The 21495-nt window shown below is 44.3% G+C and overlaps 1 protein-coding gene across 1 annotated transcript in view; it reads left to right on the top strand.

The window, feature by feature from the left end:
• Positions 1-21495, top strand: part of KRTCAP3 (keratinocyte associated protein 3) — a 41638-nt gene that overhangs the window by 1969 nt on the left and 18174 nt on the right. The window contains exons 2-3 of the mRNA XM_069233573.1: positions 10389-10573; positions 11179-11238. Coding sequence (XP_069089674.1) covers positions 10389-10573; positions 11179-11238 — 245 coding nt within the window. The remainder of the gene's footprint in view (positions 1-10388; positions 10574-11178; positions 11239-21495) is intronic.

Raw genomic sequence — 21495 nt, 5'->3', positions numbered from 1 at the left:
TTTTAATTACTTTTTAGAATGTGATAATTTTATAACAGATGGGTCACAATTACTTCTGTTTGGTACATAGTTTAGACATCTGTTCCTTTTGTTTTTGTTGCCGATTTCTCTTTCATACTTTTTTTTTTTTTCCCATAACACACATTTTTTAAATAAATGTTTCTTTGCTTCTGTTATATTTCGAGATGAAGAGGGTTGGAGGGAAGCCTCCTACTTCTCTCTTCATGACACCTCATTGTGGTCTTGTTTCTGTATCTCACGCAGTAACGTTGCTTGCTCTGCTTATTCCAGTTACTCTCACGTTTAGAAAACCAGAGTGAAATGGAGCCTGCAGGGTGAGGGTGTTGCAAGATTTTGGGAATGGGGCTGTAGTGGCATGGGTGGGAGAGAGCAACTGGAAATGCGAGTGTAAATGAGGGGCACGGATGATGCTTTGCAAGGGAGAGGATTTGTTTTGCTCCCCACCTCCTCCTCCACACCTTCCACATTGCCCACTTTAATCACTGTTTCCTTAGAACAGGCGCATAAAGGATAGTGATTGTTCATAGCTGTACATAATGCCCTGTTGAAAAATACTGTAACTAGTAGTTGATCTCCTGTTGTGCCCCCACTAATTCATTGCTTGGTTTACTCAATCCAGTCAATGTCTGATGAGCACCCTCAGCACAGTAGACACCAAATTACTGTAAGGATATGAACTAAAACAATAAGTACGCAATGTGTTTCACCAATGTCACCCACGCTGTAGGAAAGTAGCATCCTTCTGACATAGTACCCCCTCTTTTTGCCTGGTGTCCGTCTGTTTAGTCTCTATTACATTGGGGTCTTGCTAATCAGGACCCCAGTGTCTGTGCAATCTCTAAATTTGGTTGTTGGAGGACTTTTACACCCCACAGTTGATATATTTGTGCCCCTGTGTAAGTCTCTAGTATATGGTTCCAAGGTACCCGGGACATTGGCGCACCAGGGTCTCCTATGGGCTGCAGCATGTATTTTACTGCCCTCGAGAGGCCATGCAAACTGTCTGCATTCCTGCTATTGCAGCCTCCATGAAATGGTGCGTTTGCTTTTCACTTCAGATATAAGGCTTGCCTTGTGTCGTGATCACTGCCCTTGGACGCTGTAACTCACCCCTCTGTTAGGCCAGGCTGAATGCTCCTAAGTGTGAGGGTATCCTTGCATGAGCAGATGCACCCCTACAAATCCCAGACTCAATTTCCTGGGATTTGTAAGTGCCTTGCAGAGTCTGCCCAGTAGCCCATGCTGCTACAGACCCCATACACTGTTCTACCCTTCTGCTGGTGAGCCTATCTCAAGCGAAGGACGGCACAACAAAGTGTTTTCTGTAGGAGGCGGGTATGACCTCCTCCTCCTCCTCCTTTAGAACTAGGTGTCTCTGGGCTGGGGTTGGATGGCCTCCCAGCGCCACCAGACTGCTTTGAAGGGCGCATTTGGTGCCCTCCTCTCACAAACCGGTTTGCACCAGTGCCTACCCCCACCACCACACCCCCATCCAGCTCCTCTAGGGAGGGACACAGAGCTCTTCCAGGTGGCCGGTTGATCCTGTCATCTTGGAAACAAGGTAGGCAGAGGCCCCTGGAAGCATCTGACTGGTTAGGCCAGGTAGATGATGTCCCTTCCCCCCTCTGATAAGTGGGTCAGTACAGAGAGTGACCCACCCCCTTTTAGGGTTACTTAAGTACTACTACAAGGGTGGGTCCTCCGATTCGTCAAGCAAGACTCTACAAGGAACTCTCTGCAAGGCATCTTCTGCTTCTGGCCCCCAGATCCGCTGCTGGTCTGCTTTTGGAACTGAAACAACACTGTATCCAGTTGGTAGGGCTCCCACTGCAACATTGTTTTTCCAGCTCCTGCAAGATTTCGGCAGCATCCATGGTTGTGTATCTTCCAGGGACACAAGGACTCTATTGGCATCCAAGAAGCAAGCAGGAGTTAGGAGTCACTCTGCTGCATCCGCGGGCACCTCAAGATAACGACGACTGGCTGGTGGAGCCTACTGTCCCACGACATCGAAAGGCTCTGCAACACAGGAAGCAATTCTGTGGTCCTCTCCTGGTCCCCCTCCTGTCTTCTGAGCAACTTGGGAGACCGTGGGCCCTTGTGGCAGCCACTGGAATGGAACCCTGTGCACTCTAACTGTTGGTCTTGTCAAGGTTTGTTGACGCTTCTCCAGGCGATCTTCAGGCTCCAAGAAGCCCCAGCCCCCACCACTCTGCAACTCCAAGATCAGCTTCGACTCTGCAGCTACGGGGATGTGACACTTCTGTTTTGTTGTGCTGCTGAAGCCTTCTTGGGACTCCCTGTGCCTGCTGCCAGTGGGTCAATGGTGGGGGATCTTTAGACTCCGGCTGGCTTTCCTTCCCGCTGAAGGCCTGCCCATAATCCCCTGCTAGGGTCGAGTCACTTGGACTTTGCTGGTCCTCAAAACCCTGCTATCTTCCTTGCCAAATCTAATTGCATTTGCCAAGGCTTGCTGGTGGTTCTGCTGGCCACATACCCTCCTGCAATCGAGCAAACTATGTGGGACAGCTAGTGGGCAACTCCAAGTATCTCCTGCATCCCCTAGACTCCATAGCTGGACTTGTTCCTTCACCGTCCTGCAGGGATTTCACTTCCGAGAGGGTGGGCATTGCCTGCATGCACCGCCTGGGCATCTCTGAGTGGTCTTGACACTGTCCCCTTCTTTTTCAGGTTCTTCTCATCCAAAATTCACCCTTGGGTTCCACTGACCTGATCCATGGGTTTTAACAACATCTGAACAATCGAGGCTTCCATTGACTCGTACGAAGGTTTCCAATCTAATTTCAACCCTATGCACCTGGGTTCCCTGGTGTAGGTACTGCAGTGTTCTAGGTATCCACGGGTGGGGGTACTGTCCAACCTTATTTAGGTTTTCTAGAGATCCCCTAGGAAGGTGTCCTGAATCCATAAAAATCCAACTGTGGCGGCCCTCTGTTAGCCAGTGTGACACCCGGCTCAATAACTCCACACCCGGGCACCTGTGGGATCTTTAATACTTATCCCTGGTAATTTCCTACTGCCCCATGGATTCCAACACACCTAACTTGGTTGGGCACCTCCCTTCTTTTACACTTTCTTAATATGACCCCCCCCACCCCTCAATAGGGCTCCATGTACTTCTATGCTTTCCTGCTAGTCACTAAGTGTATATTTTGTGTGCAGATATCGCCAAGTGGAGATATACCAATGTTAGTATAGTCTTAGTGTTGTAGAAATAATATTTTATTTTTGCAACACCTTGTGTGGTTCTTTCTTGTGTAACAGTTACCGCCTGAGTACTGCGGTATTGTAAGTGCTTTATGATAAGCCTGAGCTGCTCTCCACAGCTACCCCTAGGGAGCTTTGGTTATCTAGGCACCTAAACACGATCCCTAAGGGGTTCCTGGACTCGCATTAGGGTACCCCCCTAGACACACGAATACCAATCGGAATACTTCAGCTAAATGGCAGTGCTCACTAGTGGCAGGTTGGCTGGGACAGCTTTTTTTTTTTTCCAAATATATTTTCTGAATGAATTTTCTTTTCACATTTCCCTTGGGGTTTCTCCATCTGCAGTCCCTTTCCTAAGCCCCCCACCGCTGTTCCTGCTCCGTCGTTGCCTCCCCCCCCATTGGAGATGTCATCGTATTATGAAAAGTGATCTAAATCCACAGTCGTCCTTTGTGCTGTGGAAAGGGCTCGCCTCCGCCCTGCCGGCTGTAATGGGTGAGTTGACTGTGCGTGGTGGCTTCACCGGCGTTGTGTTCTTTCACGGATTGCTGTTTGCAGCACGGCGGATGTTACTACGGACATCCCTGGCACTGAAGCCAGAATGCAAACATTTTTGGGCTCTGGGAGTGGCTGTAATATTTACGGCGTGAACAGTTGAAAGAAGTGTTCATAGTCGTCAACTCAGAACCGGCCTTAATGTTTGTGCTGGGTGTTCATATGCCGGACTTATTGTGATTGCAGAGGCTAGCTTTAAGCTGCATGAATATTGAATCATTTTCTAATACCCCCACCGCCCATCGCTCCAGTGCAAGCCTGTTGCCAAATAAGTTTATCTCTGAAATTCTGCCCCAACCTCACTTACTTAGTTGTTTGCAGATGCTGCCACGTGTGAGCGTGATATGTGTCCTCTCCTGTGTTTGCATTGCTGGGTGCCTGGTGTGATACCAGTTGTTCACAGGTGTGGTAGGGGAGATCATAGTATGGCTTATTTACCTGGTGTTTGTATGTGTTTTACACTTGACTTTTAAGAGCCCGGGTGGTTGCTGCATGTCAGAGGCTCGCAGTGGTGGCTGCACTCATGCCTGGACACTAGCTGCGCCCCTGTCATTGTACAGAAACGAGGTCATTAAAAAGCCATCAATGTTAAAAAATTATGATTTATGAGGTATTCCAGTTCCTCTGCTGGCCTTTGTTAATGGTGCTTAAGGTCGGTCACCTGGCTGCTTTATGGGCAGTAGCTGCTATGAAAATCCCAAGCTATGCACAAAGCGCACCCGTTTCATCTGTACTTATTTTTCAACCCATCAATCAGGATTATTGTTAAAGTTACAGAGAAAATACTCTTTCACAATTAGGAAGGAAACCGTGTGTTTATGTGGCCTGGCAGAACGGAAAACTAGATAGAAATGTACTTGAGTGTGGTGTCTTCAATATAGTTTAACAAAATTGAGAAAGCCGTGCCCCGCATCCAGCCGGCAAAAGCAAAGCTAATAGGTCTCATCTAAATGGCATATTTTGGCTTCGTCAATGTCTTTTAGCCGTGTTGCTACGCAACATACCTCAAAGTAAAAACAAATTGCTATAACGCCGCCAGTGTTGACCGAATGAAGTGCTTTTGTTCCCTTTAGCCATGTTGCACAGCAGCTTGCACGGCTGCGCAATGTTCTTTAAAAAAAAAAAACTTGACAAATCGATTATATGTTTCATAAGCCAAACCTTTTGGCTTTGCCAATGCTTGTTTATAGACATTCTGAAACTAACATGTAAAATATCAAAAAGTCTCTACAGAAGTACGAAACATGTATTTTATTCACACGCAGAACTGTTTCATCTTACTGGCAGGAGTAGTACATCAGACTGAATCAGGGCAATATTTTATTTTATTTTTTAAAGGAAAATTTTTCAAAGTGACTTTTGTGCTTCCGCCCACCCTGGCAATGACCATAGCGAACTGAGTGGGAAGTCAGTCATGTGCACCCTTTGGATGGCCAGGCTTGCTATTCTACAAAGACAACATTTTAGTAAAATCAGATGTCGGAGAGGTTTTATTCCAGCATACATCCTGAAGATCTGTATTTCAAGATCATATTATATGTAATAATAAAGAATAAGCATTGGCAAAGCCAATAGGTTTTGCCTATGCAAAATGTCTTGTCAATGTTTTTTGTACATGCTGCAAACGACTAGAATAAAGATGTGAAGTGACGAGTTACTGACTTGGGGGAGGAACTAGGTTCGAGTCTCTGCGTTGCCTCAACATCCTGTGATCCTGGCCAAATCATGTAATCTCCCCAGTGCAGTATTTCTGCAATAAAATGAGTGTTTTTATAATGAAATAATTTATAGAACATTGAAGTGTTTTTTTCTAAAAGCTGCCTAAACTGTGAAAAAAGGTGATTCAGAACACTTTTAAGGCATGCAGAGGAACCCAGCAAAGGCAGGAAGCCATGAGGGGAGAGCGGAAGGGCCAAGAAACACAACAGTGGAGGAGGCGACGCTCCCAGTGTGATGCAAGCAGCACTGGGACAACAGACGATCGCTTGCAAGTGGGGAGATGTAGGCCATAGCTGGTTCTGAGTTGGGGGTAGAAGTAAAATATAGCAATATTCGGTGTTCAGTGAATTTTATGGCGCTTTTGGCCCCTGTGACACTGCACCTGCTGCACCATTCAAATCATGACCATAGTTCCTGAAAGGTTAATACACTTGTGACTTCTTGTTTAGCAATAATCTGTGTTCAGTGGGTTTCCTAGACATTTACCCCACCGCACCTGCTGCACCATTCAAAATTTGACCCTAGTGGCTGAAAGGTAACTGCACTTGTGACTGCTTATTTAGGAGTAAAATATAGCAATAATCGGTATTCAGTTGGTTTCCTGTAGCTTTTGGCCCCTGTGCCATTGCACCATTCAAACCATGACCCCGGTGCCTCCAAGGACATATGACAAAATTGTTTACATCTAGTAAGATGTGTTACGAAAAAGACAGTTGCAGATGGAATACATCCTTAATAGGTAAACCTAAACACACAAGCTTTCATAAAGTGCCTTTAAAATTTTTCCAACACTGGTGCCACAGATAGATGTCCTAAATAAAGCACATGCTTTACACATCAAAGTGAGAGCCAAGAATTGTTAAACTGTCTCTGTCTCTTTTCGTGAAAAGATCTTATCCTGTGCTTGATAATGACGGTGCCTTAAACCATGTGAATTGCACAAGATCACCATATGTTAGGCTGAAGTTGAGACTAAAATGCAGTTTTGTACTTTGTTCCTAAAAAGGCAGTTTCACTAATTAAATGGACTGGCCAAAGAAGAATTTTGCACAAAAAAAAAATGTACTAAATATGAAAAGGTCTCTACAGAAATTAAAAAAATGTATTTCATTAGCATGCAGAACTGTTTTATCTTAGTAGTACTAGTAAATCAGACTAAATTAGATTGGTCTGCAAACGCCCTCCTACACCCCAATAGAAAGCAGACAAGCATTTAATCAACATGAAAGAAAGCAAGTTCCAGGCCACCTTCATTTGTAAAGACATTTTGCAAAACAAGTGTTAAATATGAATAAGTCTCTGCAAAAATTCAAAAAATGTATTTTATTGACATGCAGAACTGTTTCATCCTAGTAGTACTAGTACATCAGACTAAATCAGTGCAAGTTGTCGTAAGTAATAGTTTTCAAACATGATTTTAGAAACAATCCTATTTCTACCCACCCTTACAGTGCAAATAGTGAACTTCATGCTCCATGAATGAAAGGCAAATGTTTTGTGCAGCTAAAGAACTAGATACCTTTTGAGATAGCCGTGTCTAAAACAAAATAAAAAAGGGCACAAGCTGGCTCCATGGAGAAATTATGCTAAATTCATCTTTCCTGTAAACTCTTGCTTTGAAGACAGTCAAAATAAAATACAAAGAACAAGTGGTCCTAATGGCAAAAATACTCAGCAATACTCAATATTATATTTACATCAACAAAAAATATAATATGCAAGAAATAAAAAGCAATTAATAATTGTATATTGAAGATAAATGAAATGCTTTATATAATTAACAAAACAATACATTTACACATATCAATGCTTTAAGGTTGCTCCTAAAAGTGCATAAGAAAAAGGTTCTTGAAAGAGTGCTCAAGTGATGTGAGAAGAAAGAAAAGGATGAATCTGAAAAATGTAAGTAACGAGTAGTGGCAAAGAACCATGCCACTGTGGTAAGCCTGCTAGGAAAGGTCTAGCATGTCCACAAGTTATATCCATATAAGAGTAAGAGGGCGACCAATCACAGCACATCTGTCCTTATGATAATGAGAAAACAATCCAGTCTTGTAGAATTATCTTGACGTTACGACCCTAATAATAGTTGTGGCAATTAAAGACCTAACTGGCAGGTCTTCATCAGGACATAAAAGGAGGACTGAGCGCAGCCTTCAATGACGCAGAAAAAACACGCACATTCTAAATGCATGGATGGGCCAATAGGCTCCTTGTCTAGCCCTGGGTGGGCGGGAGATCTGATCAAATATTGAAATCCCAAAGTACCGCCTATACTTTGTAAAATCAACTGTAGAAGAGCCAAGAACAAATAAAAAATGGTCACTGGCCTGCATGCAGAGTCAGGTTCATAGGAGCCCCTAATTGCGGGATTACGCACTTGAAGGTAAACAACTCGAAGCATCCTTTCCCTGACTTGGTAGCAGCGCCACCGCCTGGCATCGGTTGCCCACGCAGGGCCAGACCATGAGCCTGTTGGCTCATCCATGCATTTAGTTTGTGCGTATTTTTTTCTACATCATTGAAGGTTGCTCTCAGTCCTTTTACGTCATGATGAAGACCCTCCAGTTAGGTCTTTAATTGCCACACCTATTATTAGGGTCGAAACGTCAAACATAATTCCACAAGCCTGGGTTGGCTTCTCATTATCATAAGAACAGATGCACTTTTATTGAGCTGCCTCCTTCTCCAATATGGATATAATTGGTGGGTATGTGAGACCTTCCCTGACTGGCCTACCGGGGCGCCATGGTTCTTTGCCACTACTCTTATTGTTCTTATTTATAATTTTCAGATTCATCTTTTGCTTTCTCCTCCGTCACTTGAGCACTTTTACAAGCGCCTTTTTCTTATGCACCCTTAGGGGCAACCTTCCAACACTGATGGTGCATAAACGGATTTCTTTTGTTTTTGTTAAAGCATTGAATTGATCTTCATGATGGTGTTTAATTGCTCTTTCTTGCATATTATATTCATTTTTTGATGTAAACATTATACTGAGTATTGCTATGTATTTTTGCCAATGGGACCATTTGTACTTTGTATCGTATTGTACCCCGGTCCTTTGGCCTTGTTTGGATTACCCCATTATTTTGTCATGGAAAATCAAAATAGACACCAGCCTACCTCACAGAAACAGCTTCACATCTTGACCCCGGTCTTTGAATGCCCGCAATTAGGACGAGATAAGAACAAGATTTACAGGCCTGTTTGTTTCAGAAAGCGAGTTGGTGAGAGAGTCCTGTAAACACGTTTTGGCATGGGGAGGTGTGAACTTGAGCTGGGGAGCCTGAAGAAAATAAAGCCAGCAAATGGAAAGCCAGAAAATGAGTTACAGGCCACAAAGCCGATGGCAAGCAATGGGTAAAATGCATTCCCAGGTCAGCTTTCTGAAACTCTCTAAATGTCTTTCTCATACCACACCGCTGACCTGTTGCGATCTAAAAAGGGTAGCCTTGGGCAGCTGTGTTTATTTTCACACATTCTGCACCTCCTACTTATGAGCAGCAACATTTTCTGCACTGTCAGAAGTGTCTCAGTGGCATCTCTAGAATTGCTCAGTAGCGGGGGTGCAAATTGAAGCGCTTTGTCTCCTAGTCAGGGGTATGAAGCACCATATTTCAAAACACAATATTGCCACTTTGTAATGTATAGTTGGCACAATAAATGTCACATAGTGTTTACTTGAAACACACATTGTTACTTGCAAGTTACAAGATTTGTAAATCCAACATTGCTGTGATGGCATGAATTAAACTGGCATGCCAATCTGCATTTAAATACTAGACATATGGAAACTGGCATGGCGTAGAACTTAAGTACACATTGCCACGCCCAGGTTCATCCTGCATTACCCATTGTGATTAATTGCACAAAACTCACACCTTTCTTCACCTGCCTCACTGATCCACTCATCTAGAACTTGCCCCCACCTTACGAAACTCGCTGTATTCAGTGCGGGTGCAGGTGGCTCATTGGCTAGGCGCTAGTAGATTCAGTCTGTCTCAGATCAGGGAAGCACATGGTAGTTCTCTATCAATCTTCAGTGCTATTAAATATGCTGCAGCTGTGCTATACATATTCCTTTCTTTTGGAAATGATATATTTTTCAGGATAAAAAGGTAATTCTTGTTTCTGTTGTGGAAAGTGGGGCACATTTTTAAACAGCTGTGTTATGTAATCTATGCTCTCTCTTTGGTTGTAAATTTGCAAAATTGCAAAGATTTCTGATCTTCCAGCCGCCTCTGGTACAAGTGATACTGGAGCCTATGTGACAAGGTAGCACAAGGGTACATTGATAAATGAATTGCTTTCAGATATCAAACCACCCGGAAGAGTGTGGGACTAAATTGTTATTTGGGCAGAGACTGTGATCTTCAATTTTAAAAGCTAACCATAGATAAAGATACGTAACGAGTTCCGGCACAAGTGAGTATTGGCAGAGACTTGCCTCCTCGTCACGTGATCAAGCTCATTGTCCTATATGTCATAATACTAAAAGTGTACTCATTATTTAATACTAATCCATCACTAATTCTTGTTGGGTTCCAGAGTAGCGTGCTACTCATCGAAAAGCGCTTCGACGCTTCATCAGGGGTAGTAAGCGCTATATAAATACGATTACAATTACAATATGTATATGTCAAATATCACACATGGTGCTCAAATACAATAGCAATATGGTTTCTAGGGTATGCCAAACCATGCACTCACAATGAAGGGGTTTGGTCTCTATTATTTTCTTGGAACTGTTTCTTGCACATTAAAAGTCAGTATTGTTTATTATGGTCTCACTGGTGATGCCCTTTTTAGGCTTTTGGCAGCTCATGACACTGTCTCTAAAGTAATGTTTGTCTTTGCAGATTTGGTGAAGGGCCCACGGCAGTTGATGAGAGCTGGCATTGCCCTCATTTTTATTGGGCACATCAACTTCATTCTGGGTGCCATAGTTCATGGTACTGTTCTGCGACATGTGGCGAACCCCGAGAAGAGGGTGACCTCGGAGTACACCACAGCCAACATCATTTCCGTGGTCTCCGGACTGCTGGTATGTGCTCGGGGTACTAACAGTGGCAGTAACATTCCGTGTTTGTGCATTGTAGGAACCTAGTGCGAGGGCAGAGTACCCATAATGTGATAACCGCTATTACTGGAGAAGGATCTTACTCTCCTTACGTAGCTTGTGCGTTACTCCATATTATCATGGTCTGTGTACGTGTACTCACACAGAGCTGTATCCATTAACTTGAAAAGTACTGGAGTGATTTTGTATCCTTAAAATAACCATAAAACAAAATTGGGCCCGCTGGTGGAGGGTGACAGCCTAGTACCCTTTGTTCAGTTATTTCTTGACTCCCCCCTAACCCCCCCCCCCCGTAAACCACACAAAAAAAACAGTGGCCACTTTTTCTGACATACAAAACTACATTGTGTAAATATACCAGGGTTATCTAAGCTTCTCATCTTGATCGTGAAACATTGCTGTACTGCACTTTTTGGCACATTATGCCCTGGGGGGTACGGTCTCCGTCATCCTGCGTTGAAATATTCAGTGCCACCACTAAACCATTGACAATAAAGCCTGGACAATTTGGAGCCTTTAGTTTCCCTTTCCCTCTTTGGTAATGATTGGTTTTGTTTTCTATGTCCTAGAGCATTGCTACAGGTATCTGTGCCATCCTGATGTCCCGCAACCTCCCCAGCGCTAGAATGGTAAGTCTGTTACCCTTGTTATTAATTAGTCATTAGGCTATCTTGATCCTTGGAGATTGTTTCCACTTCAGTTTTCACTATCCTTCCTTTTGCAATTCTTGGAGAGTGTTCTGTATATATCTGAATGTAAGTGGGTGTTTGTAGATTGCAGATCTAGCCAGTGGCAACGGAGCGCTTTACAGGGCCAGTGACTTAGAATACCATCCACAATTGTGGCCAGACTTGGACTTTTTGGGATGTAGTATTCATTGAAGAGGAAAGCATTTCTAATTGTTATGAGTATGTTCTATGTCCTGCATGTATAGAGGAAGACTGGTTTCTTGCCGTTTCTTTTTCTGCAGCATGGTAATGTCCTGACTGTGCCTATGTCAGGACCTGTAGTTGGTTAGTTTGCGAGCCAGATACTCTGAGGCGGTGTGGATGGTGCAGCTCATTTAGCAGATAATGCATGTATGTATGAGGAGCCTGTGGTGGTCCCTCAGGCTGGGGTTGATGTTTCTGAATTTCTTCAGACCCTTGATAAGACGTTGTGCCTCTCACAGGGACTTTGTGGTGACAAAGGCAATTGAACAAGAAGTTGCCTCTGTTTAGAAGCTAGAATTCATTGCATTTCTGATACCGCTTACAGGGATGGAGGATTTCAATGTTTCAAGAGGAAGAGCTGGTACTATACTATGATGGCTTGGTCTTCTTGGCGATGTACTCTGAGGGGCCAGTATTGAGAATGAGTTTAAGTGACTAGGCTTTGGTTGATAGTTGTGGATTGAAGTAATTCAAAGTCCCTGTCATTGAACCAGTATTGGACTAACCGGGTAGCTATTTGGATGAATTAGGTGTTGAATGGATTGAACTTTATGAAAGTACTGGACATCCATATCTGAATTGGATGGCAGCACTGCTCGAGTCCTAAGTGTGTCAAAAACAAAGGATACTTTCAGGTACAGTTGTATGCCATTGGTGAATGTTGATGTGGCCGTCTGTATTGCATGTGAAGGGTGAAAATGACGGAGGACAAGTCATTAGGTTCTGAGGTGGGTTTCATTAACAGTATAAGAATCTGGTCAGTTTTGAAGGGCTCTAGGAGGTGACCGTGGGAAAAGGAGGCATTGATTATGAACAAGGGTGAGAGCTTGCTACAAGAAAATGCACCAGTTTAATACACAGCTCAGCAGACCTTTCACTGCACTTTTCATAATTTGACTTCTAAGGTTTCCACAAAAGGTTAAAATCAGTTGCTTCGTTTCACATGCTACAAGAACATTGTTGATCACCAAATTTATACTTTCACAAAGAAGATCTGATTGCTCCCCAGATGTGAGAGCTTCACCATCAAGAACTTTGATTATAGTTGTAAGTAGGATATGGACTTCAAAGGGGTGGCTTTTTGAGAGTTCATTGAAGAGGTTGATATCATTGGACCTACTAGAGTTTGGGGTTACCACAGTGCTTGATCATCTTGAAGTGTTCCCCTTGATCTTAGATGCTTAATTTGGTGGTGTTAGTATCATATCTGGTGTTGGTTGACGTGATGTCCTTTTAGCAAGCCTGCAGGTTTGTTTTGATGTCACGGAATGAGTGCCTGAGGACAGTTTGGATGGTGTGGGGGATTATAAAAGGACATTAGCAAGCTGCAATCAGTTACTTATGCAGGTATTGCTCTAGTCGGACTTTCCAAATTTGTGATGGTACGACTGCCAAGCCTGTCTATGTGAATAAGACATATATTGTGTCCTCTCCTCTGTGATCCTATCTGAACATCCACATCACTTATCTGGAGCAGTATTTTTGAAGGCTAAATTAGAGCCTAAATTAGATTTGGCTGAAACTAGAGACAGGATTCCTGTGTGTTCTCCAGGTTTTTAATGGTGGGAAATAAGCACTGTTGAAAATTTGCATCCTAGAAACTTTTTGTTTATGGTGGGATTGTATGTTGATAGTGCAAATGTTTGAAGTGGAAAGCCTGTGTTTGTTTTTGTTGAGAAACATGTGTTTTATATATGTTTATTGTAAGAAAATGCCACTGTTGGCATGGTTACCCCCTAACGTTTTGCCTTTTTTTGATGCCAGCTATGATTAAGTGTGCTGGGACCCTGCTAACCAGGCCCCAGCACCAGTGTTCTTTCCCTAAAACTGTACCTTTGTCTCCACAATTGGCACAGTCTTGGCACACAGATAAGTCCCTTGTAACTGGTTCCCCTGGTACCAAGGGACCTGATGCCAGGGAAGGTCTCTAAGGGCTGCAGCATGTATTATGCCACACTGGGCACTCCTCGCTCAGCACATGCACACTGCCTCCCAGCTTTTAGTGTGCTGGTGGGGAGAAAAAGACTAAGTTGACATGCCCCACCCCCCCCCCCCCTCCCAACACAGCCCCCACTTTTGGCAGTCCAGAGGAGTAAATGAGTAAAACAAGGAGTTGCCGCCCTCCAGCCAGGACAGCCCCTAAGGTGTCCAGAGCTGAGGTGACCCCTTCTTTAGAAAATCCTCCATCTTGGCATGGAGGATTTAGCTCAGTAGGATTAGGGATGTGTCCCCCTCCCCAAAGGGAGGAGGCAGAAGGAGGGTACAGCCACCCTCGGGGACAGTAGCCATTGGCTAATGCTGCGCTCCAGTCCTAAACATACCCCTAGTATTTAGGGGCAACCCTGAACTCAGGAAATCAGATTTCTGACGACCTACAAAGAAGGATGACTGCTGACCAGAAAACCCAGCAAAGAGGGAGACGACAACTGCTTTTGGCCCCAGCCCTACCGGCCTGTCTCCAGATTCAAAGAACCTGCAGCAGCTACGCATCCAGTGGGCCCAGCGACCTCTACCAACTCCAAGGACTACCCTCAACCCAAAGGGCCAAGAAACTCCAGAGGACAGCGGCTCTGTCCAAAACAACCAAGAAGAAACCATCTTTAAAGGGACTCCCACCTCACTCCTGAAGTGTAAGTCCCCAACACTCTGCACCCGACACCTCTGGCCCGTGTCCAGAGAAACCAACACTGCAGCGAGGATCCCCAGGTGACTCCCGCGACGTGTCCGCTCTGAGACGACCTTCCTGCACCCTCACAGGAATGCCTGCAGAGAGGATCCCCCTGACCGCAACTGCCCAGTAACAAAGAACTTGGTGCCTGGGAGAAGCACTGCACCCGCAGCCCCCAGGCCCGAGAGGAACTAACTACTGGTGAAGGAGTGACCAGCAGGCGGCCCTCATCTTTGCCCAGTCATTGGCTGGCCCGAGAAGCCCTCCTGTGCCCTGCCTGCATCACCAGAGTGACCCCCCCCCCCCCCGGGTCCCTCCATTGATTCCAATAGAAAACCCGATGTTGTGTTTGCACACTGGACCCGGCAACCCGTGTGCTGCTGAGGGTGTATTTTGTGTGCCTGTTTGGGACCCCTCCCAGTGCTCTACAAACCGCCCCTGGCCTGCTCCCCGAGGACGCAGGTACTTACCTGCTAGCAGACTGGAACCGGAGCAACCCTAGTCTCCATAGGCACCTATGTTATTTGGGCCCCTCTTTGACCTCTGCACCTGACCGGCCCTGTGTTGCTGGTGGTGGGTGTTTGGGATTAACTTGAACCCCCTACGGTGGGCTACCTATGCTCCGGAGACTGAACTTGTAAGTGCTTTACTTACCATGTTATTTAACGTGTAGTTACCTCCCCCAGGAACTGTTGAAAATTGCAGTGCCCACTTTTAAAATAGTTTTTTGCCATTTTATGAAAAACTGTGTACATTACTGTTTTGGTTCTAAGTATACCCATACCAAACACCTTTAATTTAATGTACCCACCTGCAATCTGAATCTTGTGGTTCTAAAATAAATTAACAAAAGAATATATCTTTCTATATAAAAAACTTTTGGTCTGGAATTAAGACATTGTATGTGTGTTTTCACTTATTGCTTGTGTGTGTACAACATGCTTAACACTGCCCTCTAAGAAGCCTAACTTCTCGACCACACTACCACAAATAGAGCATCAGTATTATTTATTATTGCCTTTGTTAAGCCTCTTGGGGAACCCCTGGACTCTGTGCACAATGTATCTCATTTTGAGATAGTATATACAGAACCAGCTTCCTACATTTATGGAATAAGTTTGCATATTTAGATCTTAGAAATGAATAACCAAGATTTGTCAATATGATCTTGATATATAAAGATGTCTTGTTGGATGGGGCACACATCTCCCTGTCTTACTGTGTGCACTTAGGTTTGCTTCCAATGTTTTGGTGTATTGATGGCTTTGGTAGGTTTATAGTTTGGATTGAGCCCAGAAGAATAGGTTTCTTCATAAATATAGTAAGGCCACCACATAATCATATATAGTGGTTAAAGCCTCGTGATGAATTACTTGGTGCCGCATGAAACAATTTTCCTCTTCTCTGCTAAGTTTACATCCCAATATATTTGCTACTTACTGCTCCTCTGGTCCCGTCTTTTCCTAGTTTGGCTTGGTGGCGAGAAACTTTTGTAGTCAGAATAGCAATCTGCTGTTGCCTTTTCTTTTTGTCAGGCCATGCCATTTCTTACGCGCTTGGTGTTTATTTGGTCCATCCTTTTTGCAAGCATGGATTGGCCATTGATCAGACGGGACACCAGAGAGCTTCTACAATCAATCCATAAAGTTGAGGGAAAGAAGAGGTTAGGAAGTTACCCCATGGTGATATGTGGCACTTAACTGTCCAAGCGCAACATTTTTAACCCTTCCAATCTGGTATTATGATACATGGTTTTGGTGCATTAGGCAGGGGGAGACCCTCTTATTCTGCCTTTTCGTATTAACAGATGTAGCTTTCAGGCAATATCGATGTGCTTTATCTGTGGTAAACACCAGCATCTGATGTGATAAATGAAATAACTGAAGAGGGGTGGGCAAAAGGGCTTGGAGGACAATTAGCTGGTTTAATAATGGTTAACAAAATTTGGATTTTATTGAACACTTTCTCTATGACCCTAGGTTTGATTCAGTAGATAGCCAGGAATCCCCTTCACTCTGCTACTGTTTTTTTCTATTTTATTTATAGCACAATGTGAAATCTTTATGCTCCAATAAACTGGTGTAATTAGTAGCACTAGAGCCAATGTAATTATGGCCTGGTTGTATCCACAGTGGATTAAAAATGTGTGTCAAATACATAGCCATTCAGTGTGTGTGTGTGTGTGTGTGTGTGTGTGTATATATATAATTTATAATTGATTGGCCCTATTCTCTACCTTCCTTTTTGTTCGCTAAACCAGTGTGCAGTCTGCTTGCAGGGTGATGAGTAAGCCTGTTGTTTAGATCAGTTGCCAGGAAAGAGCTTGACCAATGTGCACTGGCAATCTCTCTTGGGTGTGGCTTGCTGCTCATTCCTATCTACACATTTGTACATTAACTTTGATAACCTCCTCTTAGGGAAGTTTAGCAGTCGGCCTTTGCTCTACAAAGGGCTTTGTGGCGTGGGGTTGAATGGACATTTGTTATTTAGTGACCGCTCTGGCATTTTTGGATAGAAAATCTCTGTGACTTTATATAATTGGACTACTGACGTCAAGTTGTCCATGCCTAATGTGAGTAGCTGCCCTACATTCTTTTACTTGTATTTTTACTTTTCCCAGTGTATGTGTTTATTGTGGTAAATGTAGGATAATTGCCTGACTGCAAAGAAAAATGAGCCTTGAGATTTTCATGCAGGGCATTTTAAAACTTCAGCCCTGTGGACAATGCATCAGAAATTACTGTCCTTGTTTTGTCAAGAGCTGCCTGTCTCTGTCATTTTACAGTTCATTCCAAAAGGTGGATGATTTAGATCAAAACCAGATTGAAAATCAGAGTGACCTTAATTTGAAGGATCCTGATCCTTCAGCATTAGAGATACAGGCGTTCGTTTGGGTAGAAGCCAAGCGGTATCTTGGCTCTCCTGCAAAAATCCAAAGGTGTAGGCTTACTGCTGGAATTAAACACTGTGTAGAAACTTGACGTTTGTATTTTTCATTGGGCTGAAATGAGCAACGTCAAATTTCAAAGCAAATCTGGCTCGATTACTCCTTAGCGAGCACTATTGGTCTTAACATTTAATGAAGATCTTTCCTGATTCGCACACCTGCTGACCCATTATGGGGAAAAAAAGAGCTAGGATTTGATTTTCCTCTCAGTTTCTGGAAGTGAACTCCACATCACCCAGTTTGGATTTCCTTAGACGTTAAGAAGTGTCTTTTGTGAATCCTAGTGTAGTTTGAATCCTTTTAGAAAAAATAATTCCTCCTGTTGTGCTTTTGAGAAATACAAAGGTGGCTCAGACAGACTGTATTGTGGTATGTTTCACAAAATAAGTCGTAGATTTTTTTTATTTTTTTTATTGCCCACCTAGAAATCTGTGTGATACCATAATCGAATTTAAGAAATCTGTCCAACTAAGATTTCAAGACTGTTGTTTAAAAGCTTAATTTCTTTCACATCCGGAATATCTGTATGCTAAAGACACAAGCATAACTTATTGGCCATCTGAACCAGGGGTATCTTTAAGGCAATGAGCAGGCATTGATTGGGATCTAATTACAGGGCACTGGTGTGAATAGGGACTCTGAAAGAGTGTTCTTCGTGCAGGCCAACGTACACCCCTGCTGTGCTTCATTTACTGAAGCAGGTGGACAAATCCAACTTACACGATGTAGATAGAGTTGTAAGAGGATTAGGCAGATCAAATCAGATACAAGAAAATACAATGTAAAATATGCCCCGGCATACCTGATCCACAATGAAATGAATGTTGGCCACGTTAATGAGACGAAGTGAGCCAGCAAAGTAAGGAGCACACAGAAAAAACATTCACTGATTGCCAAAAGGCTACGCCTGTTGACAGAAGGTACGCCTGCCAGTCACTAAAGCTGAGAGCAGAGTAACTCTAGAACACAGAAATGTATACAGGAAACAAACATAAACACTGAAATGATACTGAAAGCTGGGTAAGTAATGGAGGTTGTATGTACCTCACTGTAGGAAAGTGTCCCTTTTTTACATGGTCACCCCCACTTTTTGCTGGTAATTGATGTAATTTTGACTGAAAGTGCACCTGGTTCCTGCTAACCAGGTCCACGGTGCCAGATCTTTCCCTAAAACTGCAATTGTTCCCCAATTGACAATGCCCTTGGCCCCCTGTAAGTCCTTAGTAAATGGAACCCCTGGTACCTATGGCATGGGTACCAAAGAGGGTCCCCCGGGGCTGCAGCATGTATTTTCCCACTCTCATTGACCCCTTGCGCAGCACATGCAGACTGCTGTTGCAGGCTGCGTGTCTTGGTGCAGCTAAAAGTTAAAACAACATGGCATACAGTCCGTGTGCCCTGTCTCTTTACACTGTGTGCGATAAATGCAAGTCATCCCTACAGCAGACCTTAGAGCTCTAAGGCAGGATGCATTATTTTACATGTGAGGGCATATTTGCAAGATCAGATATGCCCCTGCTATATCTTTGTCGATTCCTAGGCATGGTGAGTGAATAGGGAAGCCATTTTAAGTACATGTGGTGGACACTGGTGAATATGAGCTCCCCAGCTGCATGACAGCTTTACTGAAAATAGGGAGGTTTGGTATCAACCATCTCATATTAATAACCCCTCACTGATACCAGTGATGGACTTATTAATACATGCACCCAGAGGGCACCTTAAGGTGTCCCTGAAAGCCTACCAACAACAGATGTGTTGGCTGATTAGCTTTATCCAGCCTGCCGCCACAAGACATGCTTCTGACCCCCAAGTGTGAGATCCTTTGCTCTCGGGTTGTCGGGAACACAGCCTGCTGTGGGAGAGGTGTTTACACACCCCGCCCAACAGGATGACCTGCAAATCTGCATTCCAAGGCAGGGGGGGTTTCAAAGAAGCCAACCACCCTTAGTATGCGTATCTGCCTCGTCGGCCTGTATGCTGCTTCTGTCGAATTACGCCAGAGTCCTCTCGTCCTGCAAGCAGTCGTGCCTCCAAAAGCTAGGAGGACTCCCCGCCTTCAACAAAGACTCTGGTACTCCAGCGTCCTCCTAGACTAACAATGGGCACCTGGCGCTGTACTGAACCTCTGCACTCAGCCGCACCAGTGGCACCTGGTGTGGCCTTGGACCTTTCCCCTTCCCCCCATACTTACTTTAAGTCCAGGAGAGTGGTCCCGTAAGTCGCTGTACTATAGCTGTATGCAGTGCTTGTTTATCCTCCATAGGATAACATTGCCGCTTCTGAAAAATGCACTGTCAACTTGTGAAAGGTGAAAATATTTCTCTTGCAAGCGTACTTTACAGATTGTGTTGATTCTGGTGCCTAAAAATATATATAAAAGATGCCTGTTGTTTTTGTAAATTGGTGTGTATCTTACTGAGTCGTGTGTCTCATTTATTGACTGTGTGTATTTGCAGAGGTCTAACACACCTCTCTCCGATAAGCCTTGGACTGCTCGACAACAGTACCCTCTAAAAGAACACCGTGGGATTGCTAGAGCAAGTCTCTGTCCAATAGTAAGAGAACCCTTGGGCTCTTGGCATGCTATATCTCATTTTGAGATATCCTATAAAGAGCTTGCTTCCTACATCCAGTGACTTCGGAATAAATTTGAATTAAAAATTACTATAAGGAAATAGATTATTTGCTGTTCCACATTTTTACCAGTTTCATAGTAAATCTAGAATTTATTTATTTTTTAAACTAAACTTATGCTTATTTTCAATTGAGAAATGGACCAATCTCAAATTCTTAAGCAGAACTGTGCAGTGAAAACAGTATGATGGTTCTTTCGGGTATTCACAGTTCAATGTAATCCGATAAGTATATTTTATGGCATCTTATTTGATTTTTTTTAATGTTTTGCCGATTTGTAGAGCGCACTAATATCTGCAAGGGCATCCAGGCGTTTCAGCGGGTGTGTAGGTGTGCAGTCTCTGCAGTGTTGTTCGAAGAGCCAGTTCGTCAGCGTCGTGCCAAACTCGAGAAGTGAGGAGGAGGCCCGGATTTGTTACAGGAGGTTGTTCCATGCTTTCAGTGCGATGCAGGAGAATGCGCAACCTCCTGATATGGTTTTGTTGATGCGGGGGCGGGGGAGTGTGGGAGTAATGCTGAATGTAGGTGTTTAGTAGGCTGGTGAAAGTGTGTGTGTTTTATATATGCTGGTCCTATTGTGCAGAGCTTTGAAGGTGTGCATGAGGAGTTTGAATTGACTGCATTCGTGGGTGGGTAACCAGTGGAGGTGAGTAGAGATGTGGGTACTGTGAGGGAGGTTGAGTAAGAGTCTTGCTGTTGCGTTCTGTATGGTCTGAAGTCCGTGTAGGAGTTGGTTGTCGATTCTGTTGTGTAGAGTGCGTCACCAGTTGAGTCTGCTTGTGATGAGTGCCTGGTGTTTTGTGGCAGCCACTTAAAGATCTTGTGGAAGCAGGCAGCACTCACTAAGTTGACCTATGTCGTCATGTTGAGTTTGTCATCCATGGGCGGTGGTCCTGTGTTCAGGTGTCATCCCAGGGAATGTTCTTGTTCCTGAATACCAGTACTTCCGTCTTGTCGAAGTTCAGCCTCAGGCAGTTGGTTCTCATCCGTTCAGCTTCCAAGACCGTGCGGTTGGCGGCAATGATTATAGAGGTGGTTGTCTGGTCCATCAGGGAAGAGGATGAGTTTGGTGTCGGCGGTGCAGGAGATTATGGTGATGCCTTGGGATTGGGTGATGATGGCGAATTAAGGCACCTAGATGTTGAACAGGGTCGGGCTGAAAGACCATCCCTGGGGGACTCCGCAGTTCAGGTTCTTGGTGTCTGATGTGAAGGGAGGGAGCCTGACTTTCTGGGTTCTTTCTATGAGAGAGGAGCAGATCCAGCTTAGTGCGAGTCCTTGGATTCCAGTTTCGTATAGACTTCTGATGAGTGTCCTTTGTCGATTACCATAGAGAGGTCGAGGAGGATGAGGGCTGCCGTTTCTCCTCATCCATGATGCTACAGATGTTGTCAGTGGCTGCTATGAGGGTTATTTTGGTGCTGTTGTTCCTAAAACTAATTAGGTGTCATCTAGTAGGTTATGTTGATCAAGGTGGCTTCTAAGTTGCATGTTGATGGCACTCTGTATCCCTTTGGCTGGTAAAGGAGCAGGGAGGTTGGGTGTACATTGCTAAGTTGGTTTGGGTCAGCCGATGGCTTCTTGAAGAGGGCGTTGGTAGCTGCGTGCTTCCACGATGTATGTTGGTGGGAGCAGTGCTGATTGGCCTTGCTCTGAGGGCATGGATCGGTTGGAGCCCCTGAGTGGATGGTCTGCATGATTT

This window comes from Pleurodeles waltl, chromosome 5 (assembly GCF_031143425.1).
Source record: "Pleurodeles waltl isolate 20211129_DDA chromosome 5, aPleWal1.hap1.20221129, whole genome shotgun sequence".
Taxonomy (NCBI): domain Eukaryota; kingdom Metazoa; phylum Chordata; class Amphibia; order Caudata; family Salamandridae; genus Pleurodeles; species Pleurodeles waltl.
The sequence above is the reverse complement of the archived record's forward strand: the minus strand, read 5'-3'. Positions and strand labels throughout refer to the sequence as shown.